The sequence below is a fragment of the Festucalex cinctus genome, chromosome 14 (genome assembly GCF_051991245.1).
Source record: "Festucalex cinctus isolate MCC-2025b chromosome 14, RoL_Fcin_1.0, whole genome shotgun sequence".
In the NCBI taxonomy this organism is placed as follows: domain Eukaryota; kingdom Metazoa; phylum Chordata; class Actinopteri; order Syngnathiformes; family Syngnathidae; genus Festucalex; species Festucalex cinctus.
Genome location: NC_135424.1, coordinates 28,016,537 through 28,034,599, shown reverse-complemented (window position 1 = coordinate 28,034,599; position 18,063 = coordinate 28,016,537). Strand labels below are relative to the sequence as shown.

At 43.2% G+C, this 18,063-nt stretch overlaps 1 protein-coding gene across 9 annotated transcripts in view; it reads right to left on the bottom strand.

Annotated features, from left to right (window-relative positions):
• Nucleotides 1-18,063, bottom strand: part of zswim8 (zinc finger, SWIM-type containing 8) — a 1,066,004-nt gene that overhangs the window by 240,588 nt on the left and 807,353 nt on the right. For 8 of the 9 annotated variants that reach the window (XR_013278281.1, XM_077494401.1, XM_077494403.1 and 5 more), the window contains one exon: nt 13,611-13,760. The exons of the other annotated variant lie outside the window; for it this stretch is intronic. Coding sequence is in view for 7 of the 8 variants with exons in the window: in XM_077494401.1 (XP_077350527.1) it covers nt 13,611-13,760 (150 nt within the window). In the remaining variant the exon portion in view is untranslated. The remainder of the gene's footprint in view (nt 1-13,610; nt 13,761-18,063) is intronic. 9 annotated transcript variants of the gene reach the window in all.

The following is an 18,063-nucleotide window of genomic DNA, read 5'->3' as shown; positions in this document are numbered from 1 at the left end:
GACTAAGGATGACAGGCGCGTGTATGTGCCGGCGGTAGGTCAAACGGAATATCCTTATCCTGCTGCTTGGTTGGACAAACTCTGCGAAGAAGCATCTCCAACTGTGAAAACGAGTTATGGGGAGATAAATAATGTGTTGATGACCCCAGCATATCGTACATTAATAAATTGTACAATATTGACTAAAAATTTCAGAGAGGGTTTTGTGACCGTGTTGTATGATGTTTTGTTGAAGCTGTTAAAACAGGCGGCTTACTGCAAAGCTCAGGCAGAGTTGAGAGAACAAGATGATGTAATAAATCAAGACGGGGCCGGAGTGGGGCCTGCTGGCACTCAGACAGGACTTGCAGCTTCCTCATTGCCTGTCTCAGCCACTGCTCCTCAACAACAGCAAAACACGGCACAGCCTGTGTTAGTAACACAGGCCCCAAATGATTTGGCGACGTTAGATGATCAGGAAAAGAACATGCGAGCCTTTAAGGCCTTAAAGGCCATGGTTCGAGTTAAAGACCCAAAAGAAACAGTGAAAGAATATTTATATGCAACTTGGCCCATGATCAAAGATGCCCCAGGAGGTGAAATAGCCAAAAAGATGTGGTTGCAATTAGTGATTTCCGACCCAGTGATGTCCCACGAAACCGCACAAGGAGTGTATGAACGATGGGTTGACGAGGACGAAGAAGATGAAGAGACCTATGTAACCCGAGCCAAGGAACAACTCAAAAAAGGAGTCACCTTGATGAATGTGTGGTACAAATTGAAGCAAATTATAACACCAAACAGGTACGTTAAAGTCCTGAGAATGCTTGTAGCTGATAAACCAAACCAAGCCATGTTTGTTAAGATGGGACCGGAAAGTTCAGTCTTGAAGATTGAAGAGTCTATCAAACAATGGGACAGGTTGACGAAGCACTATAATGAGAGAAGAAAAGAGGCTAACAACCGGCGTGAGGGCGACCAGCTGCGTCAATCTACCCCAAAGACACCCCAGCCTGTCCAGCAAAGAGAAAATTATAGCCAGCAGCCTCGAAGAGCTGCGTATGCTGGCCCGCAGCCACTCGCTCACGAGGGGGAGACATATTCGTTGCCCCGGCAACAGCAGGGAGATGCACCAGGCCCAAGGCCTCAGAGGCCCGCATACAACAAGCAAAACCAAACACATGCAAAACCAAATAATGATGCACGGGACTCACAGAGTAATCCAACTAAAAAAAGAAATCCTGGAGCATATGTGTCGAGAGAAGAATATGAAAAAATGACCCCAGAAGAAAAAAAGGCCCTGCAAGAGGCGCGCAAAGCTGCTGCTGCCTCCCAGGGGCCTGAGCAATGAGCACCAAACAGGCGCGAGTCACAATTGAAGGCGTCTACCGAAGAGGAGATAATCTCTACAGAAATGTGGGAAAAATCCCCTATCTGGTGGACACGGGAGCAGAGGTGTCCATGACTCGCAAAGCCTTGAGACAACAGGGACACCTGGATGTGATAGTAGCTGATGGAACAACAACCAAAATGCCTGTTGGCACATGGAGAGGAATTATATGGGTTATGGGACCATATAATTTATTGACTTTACGCGATGCGGAAGACATGGGAAAGCCGAAGAACCAGCGCCAGTCTGCAAAGAAGAGACTGAGTAAATTACAAGCTAAATTGGTCCGTGTAGGCCCGACCAAAGTAACACCAAGCAGAGAGTGGTACAAACCGGTGGATGTGCCAGCTGTCTAAATCCAACAAGTAAATGACAGCAACCTGTCTCCTAGATGAAAGGAAAGGCTGGCCAGAATTCTGGACAAAGCCTCCATTGCTCAGTTCAAAAATGACTGTGGAGACATGGGAACGAATCACGTGCATGCCATCGCGGGTGGAGTCCATCCCCCTGTAAGACAATACCCACTCAATCCAGGGGCGGTGGCCGAAATGGACATGATTGTGAAAGAGTTGCTGGAGTTAGAAATCATCAGAGAGGAACTTAATCCGATTACCAACAGCCCAATTCAGGCAGTCAAAAAAACAGAATCTGCTGGAGGCGGCTGGAGGCCGGTAATCAACTTTAAGGCCCTCAATCGAAGAACAATAGCTAACAAGGCAAGTCTAATTAACCCACAAGCATCATTGAAGACATTAAGAGTAAAAAAATACAAATCCTGCATTGATTTGGCAAATGGATTTTTCTCATTGAGAATTGCGAAAGCCTCGCAAGGAAAAACTGCATTTACACACAAAGGGAAGGCATACGTGTGGCAAAGACTGCCACAAGGGTATAAAAACTCACCCAATGTATTCCAGTCAGCAGTTTTGCAAGTGCTAGAGGGACTGGAGGTCACGGTGTATATTGACGATGTTTTTATTGCCAATGACACCGAAGAGGAGCACCTAGACATGCTACAAGCGGTGATCGAGAGAGTTTCAGCTGCAGGACTCAAACTCAACCTAAACAAATGTCAACTGGCCCGCTTCCAGGTAGATTATTTGGGCTTCCAGGTTGATGAAAACTTGGGACTGTCAGAAGGGTATCGACAGAAGATTGAACAAATTCTGCCGCCGACCACTGAGAACGAGCTCCAAAAAATACTTGGGTTATGCAACTACGTGCGAGACCACGTCCCACACTATCAAAGACATGCAAGGCCACTGTACGCGCGGCTTCGGAAAGATCCGGACGAAACAAAAACCAAAAATTGGGTATGGTCAGCAACAGATCAAGCCAATTTAGTAAAATTAAGGGAAGCAGTAAAAAATGCTGTACGCCTGGAACCTAGGAGCCTGACTACTCGATTAGTTGCTGAAATACGCTGTGATGACGATGATGCCATGTTAACCGTCAGCAACGAGAAGGCAGGTATGGTGGCATTGTGGACTTACACCTTGACCAGTGTGGAAAAAAAGTTTCCCCAAGAAGAGAAGGAACTTGCAGTTCTGGCTAAGTATTGGGGGCCGCTGAAAGACCTGGTACAAGGACAAGGCATTAAAGTCATCACACAGAGCCAAGTACATCGCTTTTTGCGAAAAGCCACACTTGAAAGTACAAAAGCCACTAATGTCAGGTGGGGAAGATGGGAAGACATATTGCTGGATCCCGATTTGGAAATCGGGCCAGGAGCGAGCCATGCAGAAAGGCTGAGGACACAGGAAGAAGAGGGAACTCCCAGGGAATGGGCTTTGTTTACGGACGGGTCGAAAAAGGGTGAGGAAAAGCACGCACACTGGGGCTTCATCCTCAAACAACACGGGAGAGAAATTTGTCGCAGCCGCGGCAAAGTTGCCGGAAGTGCACAAGCAGGAGAAGTAACAGAAGTGTTAGAAGGGCTGTTGGAAGTAATGAAAAGACACATAAATCATGTGCAGGTTATAACCGACAGCTTTTATTGTGCACAAGCCCTCAAAGAAGATCTAGCCATCTGGGAAGAGAATGGTTATGAGGGAGCGAGAGGAAAAATGGTAGCTCACAGTGAGTTATGGAAGAAAATAGCTGAAATGAGACTTTCATTGAAAATTGATGTTGTTCATCAAAAAGCCCACCTTAGGGAGGGGGCATATTGGCAAGGAAACGACAAAGTTGACCGATATGTTCAAGAAAGAAGGTTAATAGTTGTAGGAACAGAAAACTGGAGCAGAACACCTCAGGGAAAGGTGGTTCCAGACGAGTCCGTGCGGGAGGTGGCTAAGGCTGTACACGAAGCTATAGGTCATGCTGGCCCCATGCCCACACGGAAGCAGCTGGAAAAGCTGGAGCTTTGGATTCCTGACAGAACAATCCGCTCTGTGTTGCGAGACTGTGAGTTGTGTAACATGTACAATGCAGGGAGACGAGGGAAGCGAGCAGACGGATTAACCATTAAAAGCACCGTGCCCTGGGGGTCAATCTGCATGGATGTGGCTGGTCCTCTGGGGGTGAACGGAGCTAAAGGTGAGAAATATCTGATTGTGCTTGCCGATTCAATGTCAGGTTATTTGGGACTTAATGCTGTGAGGAAGGCCAATGCTAACAGTGTGTTGAAGACACTGAATGACAGTTGTATGTGGCTGGGAATACCCAAAGAATTAAGAACAGATAATGGGACGCATTTTAAAAATGCTAAAGTTGATGAATGGTGTAGGAAATGGGGTGTAATGAGAATATTCTCGCCCCCTTACACGCCCCAAGCAAACGGGGTTGCAGAGCGAACGATTGGGTTAGTTAAAAATTGGCTCGGGAAAAATGCCAATGGGAAGGAGTGGAGCACAAAGCTAGTGGAATTGGCAGTGAGTTTAAATGGGCGGAGCCGCACAGCTCGACTGTCTCCGTCGGAAGAATTGAATCAACGCCCAGTCATAGCTCAACAGGCAAATAGGGAACAAGAGCTGTCAGCGCCGCAAAAAGAGGAATGTCCTTTTGCAGTGGGTCAGCAAGTTTGGATTAAGTCAAGAGATTCACCCAGCAACACAGCAGTTAAGCCTAAATACGAGCGGCCTGACATTGTTGAAGAAGTTTTAGACAGAAACACAGTCCGACTGAAAAAGAGAGGAATTCAAGGCGTGGAGCAGCTTAAAGCCATACCAGCTCAAGCCAGGAAATAACCAGGGAATCAGAATGGCAGCGAACATCGCCGACATCCCGGCCTTTATCAAACTAGCTTCAGTCAAGGGTGCGGTAATTACACGCCGCTCGCCAAGAGGCATAATGGCCGGATTGGCAGATTGCATTTTGGAAAATGCAAAGTGTGGATTTTTAACCACAGCGGTGGAGAAATTTGAATGGAGGAATGCGGAGGAGAAATGTGTGATCTGTCTGTCCTCTAACACCTTGCCGACCAAGTGGACCGGGATTGGATTCATGAGACCCCAGGCTGATCCACTCCAGATGCCTCGGCAAACGGGAGAAGGGAGTGACCCGCTGTTTCCTGTCAAGGTACTGGATGAGGTCATATGTGAGGAGTGTCAGATCAAAAAATTGCCCCGAATGAAGATTTTTGCTCAGTGGGAGTTTGGAGAGGGGGCATTGCAGCTGCTTCAGCCTGGACAAAGTTGCGGATGCACCTGGGATGGACAAGCTTTGAAATACTGCGCCCAGTGCCGTGACCTCGAGGCCAAAGGCTATCTGGTGAGTGGAGGCGAATCCGAAGGTTGGCAGCTTACATCTGCCATTACACCACTGGTTAGACTCCGTCCGGCCTTGAGAGCCCACGGAGGAATTAAAGCATTAGATAGTTTTTTGGCACAAGACAGACTTAACAAGCTCATGGCTGAGAATTGGCCTTGGCAGGTGGTACCTCTTAACCAAGCACAGCTTATGAGCAACTCTGTCCCTGAATATCTGGAAATAGATGTGCAAACTGGTCGAATTGAAGAAACCACAGAAGGAGATGTTGCGAGAGGACCTTGGGCTCCTAAAGTTTGGGCCTCTCTCGTTGGGCAAATGCTCGCACGCACAGACACCCCTCTCGAAGATGTGCCAGGGCCAGCAATGGACAAAAATTGGTATGCGCATGACATGTATTGCTATACCACAGTTTTGGACCCGAGCCCTAAAAAACTGCAGTACAAGAAAAAAGAGTTGATGTACTGCTTGGCACCAAGACCGCCACGATGGCAGCAGGGACAGACAGAGCAAATCCCGAACAAGCTGCAACTGGATTCAGCCATGGTAAAAATCACAGTAAACATGGCTATAGTGCCATATGAGGGAATTTATTCCATCTCTATGGAATTGAGTGCAGTCCCTATTCTTGAATGGCTGGCTACACAAGAAAGGAAGAGAAAGAATTTTGAAGAATTCATGGCATCAAGGTATATTGTCCTGAGAGACGCCAGCACATCAAACGCAGACTTGTGTCTGGACGGAGAAACGGAACAGCCGAAAATTGACCTCACGGCCATGGAGGAAGAAACACAGCCTCAGTATGACAGTGCAAGTCAAGGCGCCCTCCCTCCCTCTCCTGCTAGTATTGAGCAACCAAGATGTGTTCTCCATATTGGAGGAAGCAGGCAAAGGATTCAACGTGTGCTGTCTCAGCTGAGCATACCCAGCAGAGTTTTGGAAACTGCACCCCGCGCACCGGAGTAGCGACAATGACTGAAACAAGGCAGCCTGAAGAAAATCACCCCTATATCACGGACTATTTGACTTTAAATGAATTAATTGCCCATCGGGAAAATCTCACCTATAATCCACGGTGTGACTACGAAAATTCTTGTAAAGTTAAGGGCTCAAAAAATTATTGGATTGAAACTGAAATGTCGTTTAGGAACGGTGATTTGGGACAAAAAAAGGTCAGTGCAAAAGACCTACAAATTAAATGGGGTATAATGCCGCACCATTCTGATGCTGCGATGTGGTGCGCAGATAGTGTTGCTTTAAATGTAACCAATTGAAAAGCCACAAAAAGCCACAAAATTCCCCACAGGAGCCCCGTGGATCCTGAACATTCATTATGATAAAAATTATGTCTATAGATGGGGACCAAATTATTACGATAATGTACAACCCCCATACATAGATGTAAGAACACATAGCTTGTCCCTGATTTGGACAAATGATGAATGTATGTATCGCGAAGTTGAAATGCGCCGGCAAGAGCCTAAATGGAAAGACGGAAGTAGCCGTCTAGTTGAAAATTCTACTGATTACTTACCAGTACAGGTAAGGAAAGAAGAATTTAAAATTGATCGAAAAAACAACTACAGCTGTTTCGGCAATCACGGGTTCATTAAAGACTCGTGGTGGAAAATAACATCTTTAATTAACCATAATGAACAACCAGTGTATGAAGAATTGGTACAAGTAAAAGTGGTGAAAAGTGAACAATTGGAATTTTGGTGGATGTCCAACGAGTGGAATCCTGACAATCCCCCTAGAAACGCATCGTGGGCGTTTCAGGGACCCGCCCCAATTCCGGGAGTGATTAAAGTAGTTACTTGGAAGTGGCTCGATCGCAAAGTTTGCCCTAACTTGACCATACGATCATACGTCAACCTCAGGGCCGTAAGAGAGCCCCGATATGCAATTCCTCGGCCGTCAGCAAGTGTACACCAATGTCACAAGCGAGGTAAGACCGACACCAGCTTTAAATCTGCCATCTGACGTGACAGAGAGGAGCGTCGAGTTTAGGCGTCAGGAGCATGTATACCAAGAAATTGATGAAAATGATCCGGGAGTGCCGGACAGAAGAGACATTTTCCTTTGGCGGGATGATGTGATTATTATGGAGCAGCCGGAGCCTGAAGCTCCGTCTTTCAACCCAGGACATGTGGACTTTGAGGTACCGAAACCTAACATTTTTCCCTTGTCAGGCATACCGTGGGTAAAGATTCTGTATTACGGTATGGGCACGATTGTATTTGTTACAATGTTAACAGCACTCGTCATGTGTACTTTGGTTAATCTAGGCTTGGTTAGAGATGAGGCGTCCCCCCTAAATTTGAGAGAAATAAGGTACGCTACAACGAAGAAATATAACCAGACATGCTGGAGTGTCACAATGAGTACACTAGACGTGAAAATACGCACTGTTATGGAGGCTGACCCTCTAAACAACCAACTTAAAGTGATCACACATTTGATAAATTCTCTTATCAGTTATGACACCAACAGAACAGACGAGTTAAAATCAATGACGACCTTTTCCGACAAATTGATATCAGAAAAACAGGCCCAGGATCGGGTTATACAATATTATGTGAAGACAATTTATCGTGTAGCTGATCCCATGAAGCTGTTAATTTCTTTAATAGGACTAAGGAAGCTTGAACAAAGAGAAGTCAGAACTAATTGGATCCAAATTAAAGGTCAAACACCATCCTGGTATTCTAATCATAAATGCCGACCAATTCCAGGCCTCAACGGTACCGGTTATTGGGAATATTGGGATCCTAGTCGACCGCGAGATATTATTATTCCCGCACAGGAGAGGCGAATGTTTTGCACAGAAGTCAGGCCTGAGTGGGAACCATGTTTTAGTTGCATTAATTATAGCTGCAAAGTGAGCCCAGAACCTGTCAGAACAACAACCGCAGCGAGTGTTTATTCTCCTGCCGACCCGCTGTCTTGGACGAGAGCCAAGTTCCTGAAGCACAGCAAAAGGAGATCCTCTTTTAGAGGTAAGAGAAGCACAGCCACACTGATAAATCAGCGACAAAATGAGTGTGCCGTAGCTCAGATGAAGTTAAAACCTTGTTATTGGAATGTTATGAATTCGTGCGAGTTAAATTACCATGTACGTGGTCCTTCATCGAATACATACATGACAAATAATTTGTTTTATGAAACGTTAACTGTCAAAAGAGTTTCGATCGTTGACTATGAACACTGGATTAACGATACGCTTCCTTGGTTGTGGGAGAATTTGTTGAAAGTGCATTATAGTCATCCGATCCCAAATCATGATAATTTATTTCAATTGAAACCTATGAGGGAAATGTTTTGGACTCAATTGATACCCACACCAGATGATTTGTTTTCAGTGCCACAAAAAGATTTTGATAATATTGATAAATGTGTTGTAGGGAGAATATATTCTGACCTAGATAAAAAAGAGTGGTCTGTTGGTAATTCACCTAGATGCCCCCTATATGAGGTTGAGAAATTGATAGGAACAAAATGGGTGCATAATTGTTCGGGGTTACTTGTGAATAAAACTGTAAAAGGTGTTTTGCAGGCTTAGAAAGAATTTCACACTCGTGATCTCGCTAGGACCTGGTGGGGCTTTCAAAGTTGGGAAATGAAAAAATGGGTCATGCCTTGCCTTAATGTATCATCTAATTATTGGATTAAATATCAATACTTAGCCACAGTGTATTCCAAAGAACAAGACACTTATCCAGGTACGTCATGGTCACCCTATTTATATTTTAGTCCCAGGCCTTGGATGATGACTTGCAATTCCGAAAAAACATCCTGTTTGATTCAGCTGGCCCGCGAAAATTGTGGCTCAGTGCCAAATTGGGGTGAGTTTTGCAAAGATAAATATCCTTATGCAAATTTTAGTACTCCTGAAGGAGCCCTTTGGGTCAAATCACCTAATACCAAAATATGGAAAAGACGAATGCAAGCTGACAAACGACCTTGTCTTAAATGGGTGAATGATTACGGGCTTACACAAATTGAATATCCAAAATTCATGCCTGATCGACCTGACGCTCTGGTGCAAATTGGGGAGGGACACGCATTTAGAAAATCGCTTTGCCAGGGTAATCAAGTCCTAGGTTTTGATTGGATTGGACCAAACAAAATTTATAACCGAGGAACTTGTTTTCCCCCTGCTGAACATTGGCTCCAATGTGGGCACGGCAGCGACCTTCATGACTGCACGTGGTATGAGAAAATTGAATTGGTATTTGTTCAAACTACAAGAGTTGTAATCGATTCCACATTAGATTTTGTAGAACAAAGTCTTGAAACCATTGGTTCAGGGTTATGGCGAGCTATAAGTAAATCATGGAAGTGGATTTTACTTGGTTTGCATTTGCTTACAGCCGCAGCCATAGCCTACCTCCTGACCAAAACATGCGCCAAAAAGTTGCTCCGCACCAAAAGGAAGGGAGCTCGGACATCACCAATTGAGATGAGGCCCCTCGCAGGAGGCGGGGCTGAGACTCTTATAAGCTCGGGAGGAACTGGACATCGTCCACTTTGACTTTTTGGTCATCCACGCGGAATCTCCAGGGTGGAACGACAAAACAATTTTTGTTCATAAATGATGGCAAATAGGACCACTTCAGGGCATCAGGGACGCCCTGGAACTCTTAATGTGAGTAACGAAATTGAATTTTGGTCATTATTTGTGATATGGCTGGGCTACTGTTGTACGGGTAGGTGGGAATTATTACAATTTACCCGTTTCATTGTTTTGATATCAACAGTGATAAAAGTTTTAGTGCTGAGATTTTTATTTCACACCTATAGTCTCGGGTTGGGATTGTTTCTAGTCTACATGGCAGGATGGGAATCCAATGGGGAACCGCTAAAGGCATAACTGAAGGTGTGGCCCTACTGTGCTGGACTGTGCTGGATATGGCCTCAACCTTCACATTCCATCTGATTTACGGGACCGTAATTTTGGAAGGATTGCTTGCCATCACGCTGGCCATATATGTAGTTGGCCTGGTTGCTCGCCTTAAGAGTAATGTGGGACAGAGACAAATTTGGATTGTTAGAACCATTAGATTCATAATGTGGGGAATAACCTGGGGATTTATTTCCATTATCCTGTGGTTTGACATTGTCGACCAATTAGTATTAATTATGTGGTTTATGAGTTATGCAGCTTTTTTTGTCGTTCCATCCCGGGGAGAGAGTGATGTCAACAGAGAGCCGATTCTCTCTGTTGGTTCACTGTCATCCAGAACTGAGAGGCCGATTGAACTGGCCAGAGTCCCTCATGACGTGTCTGTAACGATCCACCAAACCGGAAGAAGAGAGGTTCACCAACTGAACAGTACAGAAAACAATGATTGAAAAGTTGATTAAGATAAATAGCCTGGAAAAAAAGAGAGAAAAAAAAAAAGGCGACATTTAACCTGCTGTTGTTCATTTGTTTTATTATGATTTTATTTTGAATAGTGATTTTGGTTTTGGTTTTAGAACCCTACTCTACGATGTATCCTGTGCGGAACAATCCACATGAAATATGCTTGGCTGGTGGGAGGTGTTATGATGGGAAACTGCTGCTTTCCCCTCTCTACGCACTCCTGGTTCTACTGCGAGGGGCTATATGTTAAAAACGGGGATGAAGTTGTCATACGACGTGACTTGGCACAATCCGACTTTCATACGGTGGTCTCTGAGTCCTCTGCAGTCGGCCCGAGGAGAGCCTCGGCATCCTGAGGTATACATCGACCATCTCGGGACATGTCTGGGGTTCACCTACCCCCTGCTTCACGTTACATGGCTGCTCAGAGATGACACCCGTTGCATTACAACGCACCTTGATGATGGCACATGCCTGCTGATCTCGTCTCGGCGTTCACGCGCTGACTGGAGTCCGTGGAGAGGTGGACCACTCCCCTTGGCACCTGCAGCCCGGCCAAGGGCTGTTCAACAGGAACCGCCGGTGTTTCAACCGGTGGAACAGGTCGTTCCAAACGACCCTCACGAGGGTGAGGTCGCCCCAGCATCACCTGAACCACCTACTGGGGGGCCTCCGGCTGGGGGTACGAGTGCTGCTCCAACTGATTTGCTCGTATCCTCCCCTTCCCCTGAGTCACTAAGTGGCTTGGGAGTCCTGGCTGAGCCATCGGCCCTCCCACTCGACGAGGATACCTCGGCATCCGAGGTGTTGAGGCGTCTTTTTGACTCTGACCTTTGCGCCTCCTCCCCCCCCTCGCCTGACGGCCCTGTCGGCTACTGCATTGATGGTCGCAGCGGGCTCTTGGTGCGTGTTTACGATCTCTCCGAGCTGGGAGAGGGGATCTCAGGGGCTGACCACAGCCCCATGGTGATTGATGACTCGGATCGCGCGGTGAGCTATGCATCTGGTGTTCATTGCGATGCCTAATGCCGGTACGGGACCTGTCTCTCGGCGTTTGTGTGTTCCCTATCTCATATCTCATGTGGGGGGTGACAGATAACACGGGCTGAGGTCTGAACAGATGTCACAAAAAAATGAAACATTGTTGATGTCACTAACATGAATGATATGAACCTGTAACGTGTATTAACAACTGAATGCGATGATGCAATGATAGTTTGAGATAATCGCTATGTCACACAAAACTGGTATGTCACACAACACTAGTCTGAAATGTCTTTGGTGTAAGTGTCAACTTCATTAGCGTTTAAACATGCCCCATAATTGGTAAATAAACTTGTGAACCAGAAGCCAGCATAAAGCACAACACATACACATACATCCATTTACACACTCATTTGTCATAGCACACATACTTAAATGGAGTATGGGAGTAAAGATTTTGGCCTGTCACTATGATGTGGCATGAAATGTGGTTTTGACATGTCACCATGAGATAGTAAGAAACGTGGTTTTGACATAACATGTATTTTATTTTGAGTGTGGGTTTTATGTTCATATTAATCAGTATTGGTGTGGTGTATTATGAGCAAAAAGCTTTGAAGGGATTTTATTCGCAAATAGGAAGTACAGTTCATTTTAAAATCATGAATGTTTTGTCAGCATAAAAAAACTAGACCCTGTCAACGAATGTGTTCTGCAAAACTGTTAAGGTCACAGGTTAAGAGGAACTGAAAAAGCAGTTGTAATCACTAGACTTTTAGAACTCAGCAGTTCATCATACCACACTAGACATTTTGAACTCAACAGTTCAACTTTGGTACAGACTGACTGGAACACACTCATCTGTGCTTAGTCATGCTATGTTCAGCATTCCGAGGTGATAAATTAGCCGGGACAAAACGAAACGGCGCGCGTGCAAAAAAGGGCAAGGCTCCCTCTGACGAGGAGCGCAGTTGGCTCTGTGCCCCATTTACCCCCATATGCTGAATGAGGAAGTAATTCTAACAATCAAAATAAGAGTAATTTGTGGTAGACACAGTGTCTTGATTGGCTGTTAGAAGATAATAGTTACCCCTTGTTTTGATCAGTTTTATTAAAATTAAACAGCCGGGATAGTAAATGGTTAACTTCCTCAATTATCTTCTTTGAGCTACCAGTTTAGCTCAAAGATAATTAGGCCCAGGTGGTTCATCACAGAATAGCTACCTGTCGTGACCACTCAGCAAAGGGATAATCCCTTTTCAAAGCTTTTGCCCTTCTTTTTGGTTTTGGATTTTTCTTTTCTTTGTATTTTTTCTTGTTTCTTCAATTGATGATCTGGAGTAAGGAGCAACAAATTGTGAGTACATGTGATTCTGTTTGGTTTGAATTTATGGTGTGAATCATTACCTCTTGTCATTAATCAACATATATTCCTTATTGCACAAATTTTGCTTTGCTATTGGTTTGAACACTGATCAAGTAATAAATCAAGAAAGACAAGATGTGGTTCAGAGTTTTCATGTGTGTTGTCACATTAATCATTGATTTCTTAAACCCTACCTTCACTTTCCTGCTTTAACACTTTTCTCTCACTATTTGAGTCATAGTTAGAGATACCTTATTGAATAGATAATAGTTCCATCTACATGTTGGCTGCGTTCCCAAAAATCCTGAAAGGTTATTTCGGCTTACATTAACTAATAAAACAAGCCCTTACGGTTCTAACAAGGACAGTAAAACATATTTAGGTCATTCTAAGTGCAACCGATCATAGGGAAAGGAGCCGCTGTAAAAAGAGTGTGATTAGATTTATATCCTTAAATCATCAAAGGTTACTCTTTAAGGGTGTTAATCTAATGGAAGCCGGGGCTGACATTCTAAAACTGGGGCGGTGAGAACCTAAACTAATCCTTTTCGCCGCCAGCTTGAAGCGTCCCCGTCATCTCTGTAAATTCCGTGTTACTACGGTTTGAGATAAAAGGGGGGCCTTAACCCTTTGTAACGGAGAGTTGGCCAGGTAAGCGCGATCAGACAATATATATAAATATATATATATATATATATATAAACTTTAAATAACTTTTTTGTGGATGAGTGTCAATTACCCAAGCACGAATGATGGTATTTAAATACACAACATGCCAGGTGAATAGAAATGGAAACAATGCCAGTCAGCGTTACCAGTGTGTTTCTTCTTCTGTCGGGCAGGAGACCCCCAGCAGCGTTGGCTAAATCCACAGCGTGCCCCAAGCGCTAAACGGCTCGGTACAGTGTTGTCAAGCTTGAATGTGGATGACTCATTTTGACAGTCTTTTTGATTGCCTCCGGAGACTATATGGAAGCAAAGAAAAGAAAGGAATATCTTCTGAGGAAATAAACAGTGTTAATTCAAATGCCCAAAAGGTTGAACAATTCAGATTGTGATTTTGAATTTGGACAGAAATTCATGGTTTGGACAGCTGTCAGATTGAAAAAAATATATAACTTCTTGTGGGTATGTTGCTTAAATTGTAAAATCAGAGAGCAGAAAAGTATGAGTGTGACAAATTTGATGGAAGTACTAACAATAGAAACTAGACTAAGTGCAATTTATGGAGAAATTGCGTGGGAATGCTGAAAGCTGAATGCTAATAGCTGAATGGAAATGAAGGAAATAGAAAGATAAATTATGTGAAAATTACATAGTAATTAACTATTAATTACTACTGCTAGTAGTAGTAGTAGTAGTAGTAGAAGAAACGGTAGTAGTATTACTCGTAATTGTATTTAAATGACAAATACAAACCCATCCACCCATTCTCAGTTGGTAGTCTAGAGAGTAAAGTTTTTTTCATTCATCTATTTAGAAGCAATGCCTATACTCCTCTTTTACATCTTTGGGTGCTGGTACTGAAAAAAAAGGATTATCAGCAAGCATCAGCTAAAATCAGCACAAAAAAGTATGCCATGTCAGTCTACTTGGCACAAAACACAACTCCTCGTCCAATCAGATGACACCTTAAAGTCACGTCACTTCAGCAGGTTATTCCGCCGAGAAGAAGATGACGATGACAACAAAGAAGAAATAGACGTTAACTTGTATTATGACTATGTGGGTGCGTTATTTTACAGAGGATCTAACAAATGAAAATTAAGATGGAATTAACACTTCCTGCGGTACCTACAAAATAAAAATAAAAACATATACTAGCTGTGAGAACAGCTTTATTGTGACGAGTTGCGACACAATACTGCATGCAGGTGTCCACATATAACATTTTCGCCTGTCAAAAAGCGCAGACAGCAGCGCACACATTTATTTTCTCAGAATTGATGGAGCGGATATAAAGTTTAAGACTTATTAAGGAAGATGCAAAGCGGATCAGCAACGCACAAGCATGTGTGACTCTTCAAGCCACCTTTATACAAATTGGGTCGGTAGGTCACTCAAATGTTGTTGTCAATAAATTGCCGTTATTTAAAAAATAAATAAATAAAACAAAAATAAAAAAGCAACTGACTGCCGCCGGGATCAAACCTGTGAACTTGTCATTCGTGTCTGTGGTGTTATAGCCACTCACCCACGAAGGAAGGATGCAATTGGTTGCTCCGAACCTGAAGTAATCAATTTTAAATGTCTTAGAAGATATATTGATAAAAACTTAGCTTAGTCATACTAGATGACATTGAATATAATGATGTGAAATGTTTTTTGCTGATAAAATGTATACATGCAAGTGACATTTCAGTCATAAAATATTAAAAAAGAAAACACCCACTAACTCTGGTCAGAAGATGGCAGCATTGTATCTCTTTTCACTGGGATCCTGTGGACGCTTGCTTCCGCTATCACGTGTTCTCTCACCGAATGAAGCACGGCGTCGGATCGGAACAACTTATTGAGACACTTCTAGTCGCAAGCGCTGGACACTTGCCGAGTGTCTGCTTCGAGCGTGACGTTATATTGTGTTTTGAAAATAAAAAATAAAAAAAATAAAAAAAGAGACAAGCGATTGTGATACTTCTGTCGCGAGCGCTGACACTCTTCTCGAGCGTCTCCTTTGAGTGTAACATCACTAGCATTTACATTTACAACAGGCCACATTTTACAATTTTGACAAGAGCAAATGGCTGTTGTCAAGGGATTTGTTTTAGCGTTAAAAAAAAAAAAAAAAAGAAAAGAAAAAGGAAGGTGCCTGACTGGGATCGTACCCGTGATCTCATGGTTCGTGTACCAGTGCGCTATCCGCTCAACTACGAGGAAAGACGTGAAGCTTTGCTTCAATTTTGTACAAATCAGGTGATCCACGGAGGGATCGCTATATGAAACCACGTTTTATTTATAGAATTGATGGATGCACTTAGGATTAGTATATTATTTTTTATGTAAATCAATTGAACAATATCCATGTCTGAATTCATTTCAGTTGGGGGTGAAAAAAAACAAAAAACATTTCCCCACCAGGATTCGAACCGGGACTTACGTGTTTCTAAAATTATCCTCTCAAGCATACTTACCAGGTGCGCTAAATTGACATGGTGAACATCACAGCAAATTGGCCTATTTGTCTTTCAAAATGTCATCTGATGCTGAAAGGCATCAACGCTGATTGAGGACACATGCATTTAATAATCTCAGTATAATGCATTTCCTGATATGATAGTCAGTTGGTATATCACTTAGCGTAATTGCCACCAGATAGAATAATTGTTGAATTAAGAAGAATTAACTAACACGTGTGATTTGCAGAAGATGATTTGATTGATTTAACTATATTGTTTTATCATACATTTGCTAAGTTTTCATAATCATTCATACTACATACAGTGTTTGCAGCTGGGGGAAAGGGTTTTGCCAGGCTGGCAAAACTGCTCTCGCAGATCTTTCGCCTGGAGACCAAAATAATGCATCCGTTGGCAATAGAAAGTGGCTTTGCATGGAACGTGATGTTTATAGAGTTTGTGCAAAGTCATGCTCGAACGTCAAAGAAGAACCTGGATGGAGAAGATAAGCGGAATCGCGCTCGGTTCCCCTCCCCTTAGTATTTTGAGTGTTAGGCAATCTGAATAAAAAGAGAGGGTTCAGAGGGACTGTTTTAGAAGCATAGGTTTGAATTGTATGGCACAGTTCTCCTCTGCTTTCCTCGCTAACGTGTTAGAAGGTATTAAGGTGTCTTTCTCTCCTTTTTGTGTCTGTGTGTAATAATTGTAAAAGTGTCAGTATTGATGAACCTGACATTTCTTTGGTCCCGAAACCCAGGACCCAATATGCCTGACGTTTCCGGGAGCTGAGTCGATGTCCAGGTAAAGATCTCGGCCGTGGCATTATGTTCCTTATTTTGGGAACCCTGGGCTTCGCCTCTGCTCCTGGGAGCCAAGGGTTCACGGGTAACCCAGGGAGAGAAGACATCTTTTGGTAAGTACTTCACCCCCACTTCGGTGGAGTATGAGTGAGACGCGGTCAGAGTAAAGAAAAAAAAAATGGAGAAAAAATCACTGAGCGTAATTGCCACGAGATAGAATAATTGTTGAATTAAGAAGAATTAACTAACACGTGTGATTTGCAGAAGATGATTTGATTGATTTAACTATATTGTTTTTATCATACATCTGCTAAGTTTTCATAATCATTCATACTACATACAGTGTTTGCAGCTGGGGGAAAGGGTTTTGCCAGGCTAAACTGCTCTCGAAGATCTTTCTCCTGGAGACCAAAATAATGCATCCGTTGACAATCTAAAGTGCCTTTACATGGAACGTGATGTTTATAGAGTTTCTGCAAAGTCATGCTCGAACGTCAAAGAAGAACCTGGATGGAGAAGATAAGCGGTATCGCGCTCAGTTCCCCTCCCCTTAGTATTTTGAGTGTCAGGCAATCTGAATAAAAAGAGAGGGTTTAGAGGGACTGTTTTAGAAGCATAGGTTTGAATTGTATGGCAGAGTTCTCCTCTGCTCTCCTCACTAGCGTGTTAGAAGGTATTAAGGCGTCTTTCTCTCCTTTTTGTGTCTGTGTGAAATTATTATAAAAGTGTCAGTATTGATGAACCTGACACCACGCTATCCAGTTGCAGTGTACAGTCGGAGGTGTGATTGAACCTGTGACCTCCTGGTTACTGTAAAATGTATATATGGAAGTGGGCGTAGAAAGTGGGAAAAAAAATGAGGGTCAGTTCCATTGAAAATGAATGGGGAAAAGTTTATATATAACATTAAATTGTGCGAGTACTGTAAATAATGTGGAGTCAGACGATATATACACTGAAAGGCGTAAATTTTCTCAGCAAGTTAAAATTGGAACGGTGTAAATTGGAAGTATTATGTGGGAGTAGTTTGACATTAAAAAAGTGAGGAGAATAAAATGCTATAATAACTAGACTAAGTGCAATTTCTGGAGAAATTGCGTGGGAATGCTGAAAGCCGAATGTTAATAGCTGAATGCTAAGCTGAATGCTAATGAAGGAAATAGAAAGGTAAACTCTGAAAATTAGTAAGTATTAGTAATTAACTCTTAATTACTAGTAGTAGAAGTAGTAGTAGAAACAGTAGAAGTAATTATTAAGTAGTAACTTGCAGTTAAATGTCAAATGCAAACCCATCCACCCATCAGTTAGTAGTCAGCAATAGTTACCTACCACATATAAATTAATAGTACAGT